The 16,169-nt window shown below is 51.5% G+C and overlaps 1 protein-coding gene across 1 annotated transcript in view; it reads left to right on the top strand.

Moving 5' to 3' along the window:
• Slc6a3 (solute carrier family 6 member 3) overlaps positions 1-15,951 on the top strand; it is a 58,763-nt gene extending 42,812 nt beyond the window's left edge. Inside the window, exons 12-15 of the mRNA XM_004666120.2 lie at positions 1,169-1,269; positions 4,587-4,754; positions 6,138-6,209; positions 15,198-15,951. Coding sequence (XP_004666177.1) covers positions 1,169-1,269; positions 4,587-4,754; positions 6,138-6,209; positions 15,198-15,221 — 365 coding nt within the window. The 3' untranslated portion in view covers positions 15,222-15,951. The remainder of the gene's footprint in view (positions 1-1,168; positions 1,270-4,586; positions 4,755-6,137; positions 6,210-15,197) is intronic.
• The last annotated feature ends 218 nt before the right edge of the window (positions 15,952-16,169 follow it).

Raw genomic sequence — 16,169 nt, 5'->3', positions numbered from 1 at the left:
TATCTGTGAAGATCTTAATTCCAGAAAGAGTCAGATATTACTGAAAGAAACATGTTTCTAAAGTACAGTGCTCCTGGGGATAAAACACAACTCGTTAAATATCTAAAAATATCTTCTTTTTGGGGGGAGAGCAGGTTTCTGACGTAGGGTCTCGCTGTAGCCCAGGCTGACCTGGAATTCACTATGGAGTCTCAGGCTGGCCTTGAACTCATGGCGATCCTCCTACCTCTGCCTCCCGAGTGCTGGGATTAAAAGTGTATGCCACCACATCCAGCTAAAAATATATTCATAAAAGCATTATACACGTACATTGGAGATCATGGGCTACATACATTCAACCTTGAAAAAGAAATTCTGACACAAGCCCCAACATAGAGGACATGTGTTTCAACCTCAGGGGCATCATGCCACCTGAAACAGCCAGTCGTCAAAGGACACAGGCTGTGCAATTCTACCCTCACGGTCCCTAAAGAAGCCAAGGCCCTAGACAGAAGTGGACTGGAGTGCCAGGGGCGGAAGTGGGAAGAGACAGGGACAGAGTGTTCAAGGTGGACAGAGTCTTGGCTGGGGAAGACAAGAAAGTTCTGACCATGAGTTGTGGTGTACGCATTTAATCCCAGCACTCAGGAGGCAGAGATGGGAATACCGCTGTGAGTTCGAGGCCTGCCTGAGAGCACATAGTGAATTCCAGGTCAGCCTGGACTAGAGGGAGACCCTACTTGAAAAACCAAAAAGATGGTCGGGGGGCAGGGGAGAAGAGAGAAAGTTCTGGAGATAGGAGGTCGGGGTGGCACCGTCATGCAATTGTACTTAGTGCCTATAAACTGTGCACTTAAATAGTCAAAACAGTGTATTTCATGTTACATGCATCTTACCACAACTTTCTAAAAGTGGAAGATATACTTGTAGAGGGAGGCAAGGGAAGTGTGGGCCAGGCAGGAGGGCCTGAGTGAGGCAGGGTGGGCCAGATGTGTCCCTGGGCCCAGGGCTCAGCTACCTGACCACCCGCCTCCCCAGGGCATCTTAGGGGTCACCCAGTACGTGGAGTCCTGCAAGAGGCCTGGTACAGTCAGGGTTATACGGTGTGAAGGGGGCGGTCCTTGGAGTCAAGAGGGACCTATGTGTGTCCAGTGCTTGACCGGGGCCATGGTGACTGCTTCCCTCTCAGGTGTGCGGCAGTTCAGTGATGACATCAAGCAGATGATGGGGCAGCGGCCCAGTCTCTACTGGCGGCTGTGCTGGAAGCTGGTCAGCCCTTGCTTTCTCCTGGTAAGGACCGGGGGCCCTGGATGCACCTGCCCCTGCCCTTGAGCCTGTCCCCATGCGTTGAGATCTGGGTCACTGCGACCAGCATCAGTGAGTCTCAGGACTCGTCGGAGGGGGGCAAACTGGTCCCTCACATCTCTGCTCTCCTGAAGGCATCTTCCCCCTTGGAAGAAAGCCGCATGTGACCCCAGGTGACCTTGGACTAAGGTTAAAGTGGGTCCTGCCCTCTGTGTTGGAGGAGAGGCCGTGGTGCCCGTGAAGGAGTGAATAGAATGGAGAACACCCAGGGCCGAGGGCTTGAGGACTGGGGTAACGACCCTGTCCCCGGGCTCCTAGGGCTCCCCGCAACCCCACTGCAACTGCCTGGCCTTCATAGTCTACGGCAAGGCTCAGCAAAGTGCACCCAACAGTCTGCCAGGCTCCTGCTTTGGCAAGTAGATTTTTACTAAACGTGGTCATGTGTGTTGGCCATAGCCCCCTCCCACACTCAGGCAGCAGCCACCCAACTGGCAGGCGCAGAAAATGCCCTCCAGCCTCTATGAGCGGGTGACCTCAGATGGCTGCATGAGGGTGGCCCAGGCCCAAGCGGAGTCCCTGGACTCACAGGAACAAGTACTTACCCTGAGGCCAGAGGTCACAGAATTCTGCCTAGAGTGCGGCTAGTGACTGCCGTGGGCCAACCCAAGGGGCCATCGGGGGCCTTGGGTACCATCATCCACTAAGGGTATAGAGGCAGGGGTATAAGCAGCAGGGGACTGAGGCACAGATAAAACCAACAAGCAGGGCTGGAGAGATGGCTTAGCGGTTAAGCGCTTGCCTGTGAAGCCTAAGGACCCCGGTTCAAGGCTCAGTTCCCCAGGTCCCACGTTAGCCAGATGCACAAGGGGGCGCACGCGTCTGGAGTTCCGTTGCAGTGGCTGGAGGCCCTGGTGCGCCCATTCTGTTCTCTCTCTCTCTCTCTCTCTCTCTCTCTCTCTCTCTCTCGCTCTTAAATAAATAAATAAAAATAAACAAAAAAGTAATTTTAAAGAAAAGGGACGCCCCGTCTGAGCTGCAAAGGATGCCGGGGAGGCGACCTGGCCTTACGCAGCAGTGAGCAGTGACATTGATCCAGCATCCCTGTCCTGTTACGCTCAGCATATGGCCATAATCAGGACACCGCCTCTGCTGACCTGCAGAGGTGTGCCCTCCTAGGAACCCCGCAGCACTGTCCCTTCCCTGACTGGCTCCTTGCTTGGCAATCCTGTCTTGGCCTGCCACCAACTGGTAAGCTGCATCCCTCCCCCAACCCCAGCGAGCCCACCTTTGTCTTGGAGCTGCAACCTTCAGCCGACAGACAAAACCTTCATCCCCCACGTGCCACTTAGACGACCAGACCAAGCCCGCAAGTCAGGCCCGACAGCTCTTCATTTGGACAGCTGGGTGCAGATGCCAGTTCCATGGCTTTAGGACGTGCCGTGCTTAATTCGAGAGCCCATTTTCAATGAAGTTGTGATCTTGGCAGAAAAGACAAGTCGCACACTATCCGCTGTTTCCTCAAGTCGCCGTGGGCAGCAGCCCTGTGGCACGTGACCATGAGAAGGGGCACACAGGCTGTGGGCGCGTTATCGTGGGGTTTCTGCAGCGCTTCACATGCTCACACTCCAGGGGCAAACTTACCAGAGCGAAGTCAGCTGGCATGTAGGAACGAGGCTTGGGCAGACTCAGCACTTAGTCTTTTTATTTTTATTTTTTTCTGGAACTACAGAGTGAATTCGAGGTCAGCTTGAGCTAGAGTGAGACCCTATCTCGGAAAAAAAGAAAAAAGAGAGAGAGAGAGAGAATGAGATGGGCACGTCCAAATGTGCTTTACAAATTGGCACTTTTACACATTAACTCTGCTGACTTTAAGAAAAATATCTAACAGGTGAGAATTTGCACTTCAAGGAACATGTCATTTATTCATGAAAGAGAGAGAGAATGGGCACACCAGGGTCTCTAGCCACTGCAAACGAACTCAAGATGTATGTGCCACCGTGTGCATCTGGCTTTATGTGGGTTCTAAGGAACTGAACCTGGGTCCTTAGGCTTCACAGGCAGACACCTTAACTACTGAGCCATCTCTCCAGCCCACACTGAGCCATTTCTCCAGCCCCAACGCATGTTTTTTTTAAAAAATATTTTTATTTATTTATTTGAGAGAGAGAGACATATACAGAAATAGGCAGGTGGAGAGAGAGAATGAATGTGCAAGGGCCTCCAGACACTACAAACAAACTCCAGATGCATGCGCCCCTTTGTGCATCTGGCTCTATGTGGGTCCTAGGGAGTTGAACCCGGGTCCTTTGGCTTTGCAGGCAAATGCCTTAACCGCTAAACCATCTCTCCAGCCCTCCAAAGCATGTTTTTAATACATGGTATATGTGTGTTGAGTGGGTGGATGGATGGATGGATGGAAGGATGGATGGATGGATGGAAGGATGGATAGATGGATGTATGATTTGTGTGGTGAGAACTCACATAGTGGAAACCTGCCCTTTACAAGGTTGCCACCCACCACCCACCTCCTCTTTTGCAGCTTCTGGCTGTCATGGCAATGGTTATAAATAAGGTCTGTGGGCTGGAGAGATGGCTCAGCAGTTGAGCTGGATGCCCCAGTGCCCACATAAAGCCAGCTGCACAAAGTGGGACATGCATCCGGAGGTCCTGATGTACCCATGCTCTCCGTCTCTCTTCTCTTTATCTCTATCTCTCTGCTTGCAAGTAAATACAAATACTTTTTAAAAAAAAATAAGGTTTGGACTTACTAGACATCTTCCTGAGTGACAGAGTCAGAGGTCACATATGGAACACTGCTGCATATATAAAATCATGGCTCTTGGCGTGACTGTGCTGAACAGGGGTCACGTTGTTAGGTTTCACTCTCCATCAGATGCCAGGGCAGGGGCAGGGAGGATGCAGGGGGACAGAGCTGGATCAGTAGCACCCCAGGAGGATGTGGCTTGGCTCAGACTAAACCCAGGTCTCCTGCCTGTGAGGCTTGGCCAGCGTCTGCCACTTATGGCTCTGTGTGGTCGGGAGACCCTCTGCCGAAGCACTGTTTGTGTGTTTGTTTTTGGTTTTGCGAGGTGAGATCTCACTCTAGCCCAGGCTGACCTGGGATTCACTCTGTAGTCTCAGGGTGGCCTCGAACTCACGGCGATCCTCCTACCTCTACCTCCCCAGCACTGGGATTAAAGGCGTGCGCCACCACGCCCGGCTTCTGAAGCACTCGCTAACTTCCTGCTCCATCTGATGCTTACGGGCCAGCGCCGGCTGACCTTGGTGTCCATTTCTTTCAGTTTGTGGTGGTTGTCAGCATCGTCACCTTCAGGCCCCCTCACTACGGAGCCTATGTCTTCCCAGACTGGGCCAACGTGGTGGGCTGGCTCATCGCCACATCCTCCATGGCCATGGTGCCCATTTATGCCATCTACAAGCTCTGCAGTCTGCCAGGGACCCTCCGCGAGGTGAGTAGTCACACAGGGCTCCTCCCCAGATGCTCAGGGCCGTGTCTCCATTCCCGCACCTCGGCCAGGAGCAGGCTGCACAGGAGGGGAACGCGGTGAGGCTTGGGGGGGGGGTGTTGACTGTGGGCTGGTGTCGCAGAAAGGAGGGTGGCTGCTCACATGCGTCCATGCATGTACGTGTGCATGTCACATGGTGCGTGCAATCACATATGTCATATGTATGTGCTGTTAGGTCTGTAGTGGGCATGTGGCTCTCTGTGTCCGTGTGTGTCCACATGAGTGTGTGTGTGCACGTGCACATGGGTTTCTGTGCATCCATGTGTCATGTGTGCCTCTGTGCACTGGCATGTCGGAGTCGGTGTGCACATCTGTGCATGGTACGTGTGGATGGGCACAGGGCAGCCTGCAGCCTCTGCGTCTGTGTGTGTGTGAGCGCATGCATTCTGTTTGTCCTCCTAGAAGAGATCAGTGCATGGTCCCCCATGGATGGAAGGCCCCTCACCTGGACGCACACCAGGAGTCCCCAGAGGCCGTCCCACACTGGGCATCAAGGGCCCTAGAGGCAGCTGTCATGGGCTGAGCAGTGGAGCTATTGCTGTCCCTGTGGGACGCGAGGGCTCCTCCCTGAAGCCACAAAGTCTTCCTTGGTCTTGGGCGCTATGGCGAGGCCTTCACCCCATAAGCTGGCACTCAGCGGTCCCTCTTGCAATCAGGCCAGGCTAGAAAGAACCTGCCAATAGCTCAGGATGCGGCTCCTCGGCTGCCCAGACGGTGGAGGCTGCCATGGGCTGAGTTGCCAGCATTCTTCACAGGCACTTGCTGGCCTCTCGAGCTTTTTCTGGGGCAGAGCAGGTGACCAGGAAGCTCCTGTGGGGAGATACAGCCCCTCTAGGCATCTAAAGGCCCCGGGAAGAGGAGCAGGTTCGCACTGAGATCCCCGCAGCACCAGCCTGTACCAAGCCACCTACGCAACCAGCTCCTAACCTTTCTTACGCCCGATTCATTCACTGTAAAACCTCGGTAATTGAGACAGTTGGCAGCAGGACTGTCTGTCCAGCACAGACACTGGGTCCCACAAGGGATGTGACCTGAGAGTCATGCACAGTCCCGAGCCCTGAAGCCGGCTTCTGTCACACAGTTGCTCCGGAGGCAGAAGGAAGAGATCGCTTCCCGCAGAGGCGAGTGACGGGCACTGAGGGACAAAGACCTCAGCCAGCACTGGGTCCCCTGAGTGTCAGCGGCGTGGGTTGGTTTGTGATCCCGCTCACAGTTAAGGACCTCGGGCTATGGTTCCCAAGTCTAACTCCATGTGAGGGGAGTCCTGTGTCTCAGCGTGTGCCAGCCAGGGCCAGGCACCACAGCAATGGTCTCGTTCTCTCCTAGAAACTGGCCTATGCCATCACGCCCGAGAGGGATCGTCAGCTGGTGGACAGAGGGGAGGTACGCCAGTTCACGGTGAGTCTGCCACCCTACCCTGCCCTGCCCTTGGAGAGGAGATTCACATAGCGTCCTCACTCCAGAAAGTCAGGAGGCCATGTGCAGAAAAACATTTGTCATGCCAGCAGGTCCTTAGTGCTGGCTAAAGCCACCCTGACGTTCCAGATTGAGGACAGAGTAGCCAGAAAGACCTCAACAGGGGCGGTTGTATAGGCGGAGGGCCCCATGGGGAAGGAAGGGGCTCAGCCTTCCCTCCTGGGCTATAATGGGGAACATGCCTAAAGACAGAGGGCCTGGAGCAGCTCTGGGGGGTAAGAGAAGGATGGGCTGGGATGGAGAGATGGCTTAGCCATTAAGGTGCTTGCCTGCAAAGCCTAATGACCCAGGTTCCACTCCCCAGTGCCCAAGTAAAGCCAGAATCACAAAGTGGCGCATTTATCTGGAGTTGGGCTGCAGTGGTCGGAGGCCCTGGTGCACCCATTCTCTGTGTCTGTCTCCCTCCTCTCTCTCTCTCTCCTTGCAAATTAATAAGTAAAACTATTAAAAGAAAAAGAGAAGGGCTGGAGGGATGGCTTAGTGGTTAAGGCGCTTGCCTGCAAAACCAAAGGACCCAGGTTCGATTCCCCAGGACCCACATTAGCCAGATGCACAAGGGGGCGCACGCATCTGAAGTTCGTTTGCAGTGGCTGGAGGCCCTGGCATGCCCATTCTCTCTCTCTCCCTCTTTGCTTGTCATATAAATAAAAAATAAAAAGAAAAGATGGGCTGGGATAGGTGGGTAGGTTTATAAATGCCTGGAGCTGGCCACATGTCCATCACGGCAGCGGAGAGGCAGAGAGACAATGCTGGATGAGAAGAGGGTCACACGGGAAGGACAGGGAGATCAGGAGAGAGCAGGGTGCCCCCCTCCCTGGCCAAATTACCTTTCTTCTCACCTTTGGAAGCCACATGAATGCGCGTGCGTACATGTGCATCGTGTGCGCCGAGCATATGTGTTGTTGAGAGCTCACAGTCAATGCGTTTGACCTGCCACCACCCTGACACATAACCGTGTCCCTCTAAAAGCCCCAAGAGCACGCTGTGGTGACAAGGGAACAGAGGGAGGTGAGCCGGGATGGTACTCCGGCATGTGTCAGCCCTGAGGACCGGGGCCACGAGTGTGGCTCAGGGCAGCTATGGTGGGGAGGCTGGGTGCTAACGACAAATCAGAACGTTTTGTTGTTGTTTGTTTGCTGCCTGGTTGGTTTTTTGAGGTAGGGTCTCGCTGTAGCCCAGGCTGACCTGCAATTCACTATGTAGTCCTCAGGGTGGCCTCGAACTCACCGCGATCCTCCTACCTCTGCCTCCCGAGTGCTGGGATTAAAGACGTGTGCCACCATGCCCGGGTCCACATCAGAACTTTATTATTATTTTTTTTTTCTGATTTGTTTTTATTTATTTATTGGAGACAGAGAGAGGGAGAGACAGAGAGCATGTGTGTGAGAACGGGTGTGCCAGGGTCTCTAGCCGCTGCAAACGAACTCCAGATACATGTGCCACCATAGTTATCTGGCTTATGTGGGTCCTAGAGAGTCAAACCTGGGTCCTTCGGCTTCACATGCAAGCGCCTTAACCGCTAAGCCATCTCTTCAGCCCCTCATCAGAACTTTTATGATAAGACTGACGCTCTGCCTGCTGTGCTAAGGGGCAGATAGACCAGAACTTTTTTTTTTTTTTTAAGTATTTTATGTGTTTATTTGTGAGAAAGAAGCAAGGAGAGTGAGAGAGAGAGAATGTGTGCACCAGGGCCCATAGCCTTGCAAACAAATTCCAGATGCGTGTGTCACCTTGTGCATCTGGCTTACATAGGTCCTGGGGAATCGAACCTGGGTCCTTTGGCTTTGCAGGCAAGCACCTGAACCTCTAAGCCATACCTCCAGCCCGACCAGAACTTTTTAAATGGGCTGACCCTGCAAGGTCAAGTGGCCTGAGAACTGGGCTGTATGGAGAAGCTGTGGTTTCATGGACTTAGTGTGAACCTCACCCTGAGAACCCTTCCTCTCCTTCCTGCAAAGCCGAGGTCCTGGGCCTGGCACAGCTTGGCTCCCCTTCTCCTTCCTTTGGCATCGTCCTCCCGCCCTCAAAAATCACTCTCCCATTCCAAACACAAGAGGAGTGGCCCGGAGCTTTGTGGGACCACCCTTTCTGCACAGGCATCCTCCCACTGGTTCCTGCCGTCTGTGGTCAGAGCCTCCCTCACCGGAAGCTGTTCTCTGGAAGGTCTCCTCCAGATTGGCATTGGCTGGCCTTCTCAGGCTCCATCTTAGACTTCCTTCAGAGCATATTCGGTTCTCGTCTGCTTCCTTCTTTCATCTAGCTCCTGCCTTTATCATGCTTTTATAAATATGTATCTGTGTATTTGCATGTGTGTGTGTGTGTGTGTGTGTGTGTGTGTCCTGGTGTGCCAGGGCCTCTTGCCCCTTCCACGTTTGCATGGCAAACACTCTACTTTTTGTGTCCAGGTTTATGTGGGTGGCTGGGGAATTGAACCCAGGCTTGCAAACGTGGCAGAAAAGTCCCTTTAACTGACTGAGTCATTGCCACAGCTCTCTTCATTATTCTTTTCCTTCTATCTCCTTAGTGCTTACTCTGCTACACTTTTACTAACATCTTAACTTGGACCTTAACTTAGATCATTTCATCCTTTCTTTTCTCTAATAGTGGTCTAGTCATCCAAAGCTATGAATTTCCCTCAAAATACCTCATTTGCTGCATTCCAAATTTATGATGTAGTATTCTTTTTTCAGGGTTGTGGGGGGGGGGTTCCAAGGTAGGGTCTCACTCTATCCCAGATGTAGTGTTTCTTACTATTTAGTTTAAAATATTTTTGGAGAGGACTGGAATGATGGTGGCTTAGGCATTTTCCTACAAAGCCTAAGGACCCAGGTTCAATTCCCCAGCACCCACGTAAAGCCAGATGCACAAGGTGGCACATGTGTCTGGAGTTTGTTTGCAGCAGCTGGAGGCCCTGGCGCACTCATTCTTTTTCCTTCTTCTTCTTTATTAGTTATGCACATACTCAGTGTGTAAATAACACATGTTGGTACCATCCTTACCCTCATCCTTGTTCCCCCTTTCTGCCTCCAAAGGGACCCTCCTCACATTCGTTCTCTCTCTCTCTGCTTGCAAATCAATAAATATTTAGTTAGTTAGTTAGTTAGTTAGTTAGTTAGTTAGGGTCTCACTCTAACTCAGGCTAACCTGGAAATCACTCTGTAGTCCACGCTGGTCTCCAACTCATGGTGATTCTCCTACCTCAGCCTCCCGAGTGCTGGGATAAAAGACACGTACCATGACACCCAGCCTGAAACTGTATTTTAATTTCCATTGTAGAATCTTCAATCTATAATTTGCTTATAAGTCTTCTTTCAAGTCCCTAAGTATACAGGGATATATTCTTGCATCTCTTGGCCCCTTTTATTCTTATTGCTGTTATTACTAGTTTTTCAAGGTAGGGTTTCACTCTAGTCCAGGCTGATCTGGAATTCACTGTGTAGTCTCAGGGTGGCCTCGAACTTACGGCGATCATCCAACCTCTGCCTCCCGAGTGCTGGGATTAAAGGCATGTGCCACCATGCCCGGCTATTCCACTTTTTCATTCTGCTTTTATTATTTTTCTATTCCTCTACTTTTTCTTTTACTGGCTTTTTTTCCCCCAAAACTATTTTATTTATTTATTTACTTGCAAACAGAGAAAGATAGAGAGGAGGGAGAGAGTGGGTGTGCCAAAGCCTCCAGCCGCTGCAAATGAACTCCAGATACATGCATCACTTTGTGCATCTGGTTTTACTTGGGTGCTGGGGAATCGAACCCAGGTTGTTGGGCTTTGCAAGCCAGCGCCTTAACCACTGAACCATGTCTCTGGCCCCTTTAGTGACTTTTGTTGATCACCCTTTTTGCTTATTTTTCTTATTCCACTGGTTTCTGTCAACTTGCTTGGAACTTAAATACTTTGATTCTTTTAATAGTTATCCTGGAGGTTGGCGACTTTTTTCCTCAAAGGTTAATAAATATCTCAGCCCACTTTCTGAGTAGTGCTTGCAAGGACATAAGTGTCTCTCCTCCTGGACACTTTGTGCCATTATTGCCCAGGGTTCCATTTCCGTTTCGCTAACTCACAAGTGAGACATTGCTACGGCTGGGCTTATTGCATTGCTGTTTTTACATGCACTGTGTTCCTGAGACTCCTGAAGGCTTGCAATTTATTACATCATTCGCCATGCTTTTGGCACATGCCTCCTTCCAGGATAATTTCTGTGTTTTCAAAAAAAAAAAAAATCCTTGGGCTGGAGAGATGACTCAGCAGTTAAGGCACTTGCCTGCAAAACCTAAGAACCAAGTTCAACTCCCCAGGACCCACATAAGCCAGATGCACAAAGTGGCATCTGTATCTGGAGTTCGTTTGCAGTGGATGGATCCCTGGAGCACCCATTCTCTCTCTCCCTCTCCCTCTCTCTCTTTCTCTTCCTTTCTTTTTTTTTAAAAAATATTTTTTTAGGGCTGGAGAGATGGCTTAGCGGTTAAGCGCTTGCCTGTGAAGCCTAAGGACCCCGGTTCGAGGCTCGGTTCCCCAGGTCCCACGTTAGCCAGATGCACAAGGGGGCGCACGCATCTGGAGTTCGTTTGCAGAGGCTGGAAGCCCTGGCGCGCCCATTCTCTCTCTCTCCCTCTATCTGTCTTTCTCTCTGTGTCTGTCGCTCTCAAATAAATAAATAAATAATTTTTAAAAAATATTTTTTTATTTTTATTTATTTATTTGAGAGCTACAGACAGAGAGAGAAAGAGGCATAGAAAGAGAGAGAAAATGGGCTCGCCAGGGCCTCCAGCCACTGCAAATGAACTCCAGCCACGTGCCACCTCTTGTGTATCTGGCTAACGTGGGTCCTGGGAAACTGAGCCTCGAACTGGGGTTCTTAGGCTTCACAGGCAAGCGCTTTACCGCTAAGCCATCTCTCCAGCCCTTTCTCTTCCTTTCTGTCTGTATCTCTCTGCTTGCAAATGAATAATAAAATGTATTTTTAAATCCTTGACACAGTCCATTAGGAAGCTCTCCTGATAAATTCTCCATCTTTTGGGGTCAGTAAACTGTCACATTGCCTGTGTTCCTACAAGCAAGAATCTTAGCTCTAAGCCAGGAGGATGACATCAGCCCTCTGTCCACTGAGGCCCATGGTGTGCGCTGGCACATGTGGTCACTGCTCGGCAGTGCGGTCTAGCCTCGCTCCCTGCTGCTCTGTGGCGTGGTCTAGCCTCACTCCTTGGGCCCTTCGAGTTCTCTGTGCACTTGGTGCCTCAGTATTGCTGTGCTGGATCCAGTGCGGGTTTCTTTTCAAATGTCCTCCTGGGATATGGCTGATGTCCGAGCTACAAGTCACGCCCTGTCAATTCTGTCTTTTTAAATTTCTTTTTGTATCCAGCCACACACTTTAAAAACCTGTCTCTGCCATTCTGCATTCCCACTGGGCTCCAGTGTGTGCACCTGGGTTCTCCAGGTCTCTTGCCCTCACTTGAAGGGACTTCAAGGACACAGTTATATGCAGCAACTCTGACCACTGGTCCATACACGGCCACTCGGTGGTTTATCTGCCTAATGCAATAAAGTTCCATGAGTCTACCATATGTAAACTCGATATAGGTGGTGACTACACCCAAACCTGTCGTCTGTCCTTAAGGTAACTGGGTCTCAACCAAGAGTATGTCTTCCTTTGGTTCTTCTCAAAGTATGTATTTGTTCATAGATTAGAGATAGCTAGGGCTGGAGAAATTGCTCATTGGTCAAAAACACTTGCTTGCAAAGCCTGATGTCCCTGGTTCAGTTTTCCAGTATCCACATAAAGCCAGATGCGCAAAGTGGCACATGTGTCTGCAGTTAATTTTCAGTGGCAAGAAGCCCTGTTTCAGATGGAAGGGTAAATCCAGCCCTATATCCCCCTTTGGCCAGAAATATCTGGTTATGGGCTGGAGAGATGGATTAATAAATAGTTAAGGCATTTGCCTGCAAAGCCTAAGGACCCGGGTTGAATTCCCCAGCACCCAAGTAAGCCAGAGGCACAAGGGGGTGCATGCATCTGGAGTTTGTTTGCAGTGATTAGAGGTCCTGGCATGCCCATTCTCTATCTGCCTCTTTCTCTCTCCAAATAAATAAATAAATATTTAAAAAATAAATATCTGGGGGGCTGGAGAGATGGCTTAGTGGGTAAGGTCCTTGCCTACAAAGCCAAAGGACCCAAGTTTGATTCCCCAGTACCTACATAAGCCAGATGCACAAGGTGGCACATGCATCTGGAGTTTGTTTGCAGTGGCTGGAGGCCCTGGTGTGCCCATTCTCTCTCATTTCCTCTCTCCTCCTCTCTCTCTGTCTCTAATAAATAAATAAATAATAAAAATAAATAAATATCTCGGAGTGAAGCTCTGGTTCCCCATCTTGACTGCCCAGTGCTGAGCTGTTCTGTAAACAGCTCACAGTATGGCATGGACCCCGCCCCGGCTCCCATGTCTACATGCATAACAGCTGTATTTTGGGCGGGGGCATCTGGGCCCATTCTTTTTTCTTTTTTTGGTTTGTAGTAGGGTCTTGCTCTAGCCCAGGCTGACCTAGAAGTCACTATGTAGTTTCAGGGTGGCCTTGAACTCATGGCGATACTCTTACCTCTGCCTCCCCGCGTGCGCCACCACACCTGGATGGAGCCCATTCTAGTCTTAGTAATAAGCAACTGTATTTTGAGCCTTGAATTTTCTGGTGAATTACCCATCGCATCACCTTTTATTTTCTTTTTGGATTTTTGGCCCAGGCTGACCTGGAATTAACTGTGTAGTCTCAGGATGGCCTCGAACTCATGGCGATCCCCCTCCCTCTGCCTCCCAAGTGCTGGGATTAAAGGTGCGCACCACCACGCCTGGCCCATATCACCTTTTCAACATCCCTCCCATGCCTGTGTGGGGCTGTGACTGCTCACACATCTCCTCTCCCGACTCTGGGTTGGCATTCTGGTTCGTGCCTATGCTCAGAGCAGGCGGCAGCCCTGGTTCCTAGGTTTGTTTATTTGTCAGTGGGTGGCTTGATCTCAGTCTGTAGGCATCTGGGAGTCACCCTGAGGCCCCACGTCCTCCACAGGGGGCCACTTGCTGTTTCTGTTCATGGCCAACGCTGAGTGAGCAGGGCTGTCATCCACAGCTGCTGTGCTAGGACTGGACTCTGGCCATTGGCCTCGTGGATGTATCTCCAGCCACACTGCTGCCAGCTGCCCTTCGCCTGGGCCACACCTGGACGGTGCCCATGCTGGCCTCATCTACACCCTGCTCCAGGCCTGTGCATAGCCCCGGGCCTCCAAATACCCCAGGTGCCCGCACACCACAGGCCCTGCTGTGGCATAAACTAACTAGGATCCAAGAAGCCCCAAAGATCTCCGCAGCAAGGGGATCCAAGAGCCTACCTTGTAGCCAGAAGTGGCTGTGGCCTCCTTCTGTCTCTGGTTTAACGGGCACACACTAGCTCTGCAAGCATTTTTTTTTTTTATTTTATTTGAGAGCGATAGACACAGAGAGAAAGACAGATAGAGGGAAAGAGAGAGAATGGGCGCCCCAGGGCTTCCAGCCTCTGCAAACGAACTCCAGACGCGTGCACCCCCTTGTGCATCTGGCTAACGTGGGACCTGGGGAACCGAGCCTCGAACCGGGGTCCTTAGGCTTCACAGGCAAGCGCTTAACCGCTAAGCCATCTCTCCAGCCCAAGCATTTGTTGTGGGAGAACTTACAGTAGGTCTCCCCCTCAGTGCCAGGGCCATGTGAGGGCAGTCACACAGCTAGGCCTGCTGATCTCGACACCTCAGCCCCTAGCATAGCTGCTTCCCACCCTCACGGGCCCCCACCCAGCGAGACAAGGTGCCGAGTACAGTATTCCCCAAGGATGGAACTTGGGGGGGCTCAGAAAAAATGTCAGTGCGTTCAAGGCCACCCTGAGAATACAGAGTGAATTCCAGGTCAGCCTGAGCTAGAGTGAGACCCTACCTCGAGAAAGCAAAAAAAAAAAAAAAAATGTCACTGCAGGGCTGGAGAGATGGCTCAGTGGCTAGGGCGCTGCTTGCCTGCAAAGCCTAAGGACCCAGGTTCGATTCCCCAGACCCCATGTAAGTCTGATGCACAAAGTGGTGCACGCATCTGGAGTTTGTTTGCAGTGGCTGGAGGCCCTGATGCATCCATTCATTCTCTCTCTGTGTCTCTTTATTTTTTTTTTTTTCAAGGTAGGGTTTCACTGTAGCCCAGGCTGACCTGGAATTCACTGTGGAGTCTCAGAGTGGCCTCGAACTCATGACGATCCTCCTACCTCTGCCTCCCGAGTGCTGGGATTAAAGGCGTGTGCCCACCACGCCCAGCTGTCTCTGTCTCTTAAATAAACAAATAAGATATTTTAAAATGTCAGTGCAGTGCAGAGGGGACATCACTAGGCCACTCACGAGTTGGCAGGAGGACAGTCTTGAGCCAGCCCTGGATCGGCAGGTGCCCGGCACGCTCAGACCTCACGCTGGCCGCCTGCACAATTGCACACCTGCAACCAACTAGCTGAGCTAGTAATTGGCTGCTGTTTTTGTTATTGTTTCATTTTAAGACAGAGTCTCGCTCCACCTAGCCCAGAGTAGCCTGGTACTCACTATGTAGCCCAGGCTAACCTCAAACTCACAGCAATCCTCCTGCCTCAGCCATGGTGGTGCTGGGACAAAGGGCTGTGCCACCTTGCCCAACTTCAAGGACTCTTGTGTTACTTAGAAGTTTATATTTGGCCACTAGCCCTTGGTGGCTCTCGGGAGTGGCACCCACCAGTTCTTGGGCAGGTCTCCCCAAGGGCTAGTGGCCACCACCTGTCTGTCACCTGTCACAGTAGACCTCAGCACAACAGAGGTCACTGACCCCGTGAGCCACCATCCATAAGTTTGCTCCTTTGCTTCTGAATAAACGCTGCTCTCTTTCCAGCTACGCCACTGGCTGCTGGTGTAGCGCAGAGGGAGGCAGCTGGCCGGGCCATCTCACCGTCGCCAGGGCCGCACAGAAGGGAGACCCCCGTGCTCAGGAAGGAGGCCCGCCTCCACCTTCCCCTCTGCTGTATGGAGAAAAAAAAAATAATCAAAGATTACATTCATCCTGTGACTGTTTGCACCTGATCCGTACCACTGAGAGGACATGCCGTGTGCGTGGCTGTAAGAACACCGTTGTACACAATGAGGCTGGCCCCATTCCCTTCCCCACTGGGTGGGAAACTTCCGGTTGTCATCTGTCCCTGAAAGGCCAGCTTTGCACTCCATGGCCATCCAGCACAGGTCTTGCTGTCCCCTGTACAGGACTCAGTTGTACATATACAAGAATCCACGTGCTCACATAGCTGCCTGGACCGGTTCTTTTGCTCACATTTACAATGCCAAGTACCCTGTGTTTGTCCGACCGTGTAAGAGATAAAAGACGTCGCTACGTGCCAAGTCCTTCTCCTGGTGCTTGGCTCTGAGCAAATGCTGTGGCCTGAGCATCCTGTCCACATGTCACACATGAGGTCTGTTCTGTTCTGGGCCACAGACCATGCAGGGTCTGGGGGATGTGCCAGCAATTCTGTCTGTTTCCTTGTAACTGAGAGAACTAGAACCCGTGACATAAACTTGAGAGACCTCCCACTCCTGGCCTCTGGGGATCCTGGTCGGTTTGCAGTCACCTCACAATGGACCCCCGGATCACTGAAGAAAACATGCCCTTGGCTGAGTATGGTGGTGCACGCCTTTAACGTGCCTTTAGCCCCAGCACTTGGGAGGCAGAGGTTGGAGGATCACTGTGAGCTCAAGGCCAGCCTGAGACTACAGAGTGAGTTCTACGTCAGCGTGGGCTAAAGTAGATCCTACCTTGAAAAAAGCAAAAAGAAAAAGAAAAAGAAAACATCTTCTCTGTTGCCAGAGAGTGTCC

The sequence above is a fragment of the Jaculus jaculus genome, chromosome 20 (assembly GCF_020740685.1).
Source record: "Jaculus jaculus isolate mJacJac1 chromosome 20, mJacJac1.mat.Y.cur, whole genome shotgun sequence".
Lineage (NCBI taxonomy): Eukaryota > Metazoa > Chordata > Mammalia > Rodentia > Dipodidae > Jaculus > Jaculus jaculus.
Note: the sequence above shows the minus strand (reverse complement) of the source record. Positions and strands in the feature narration are given on the sequence as shown.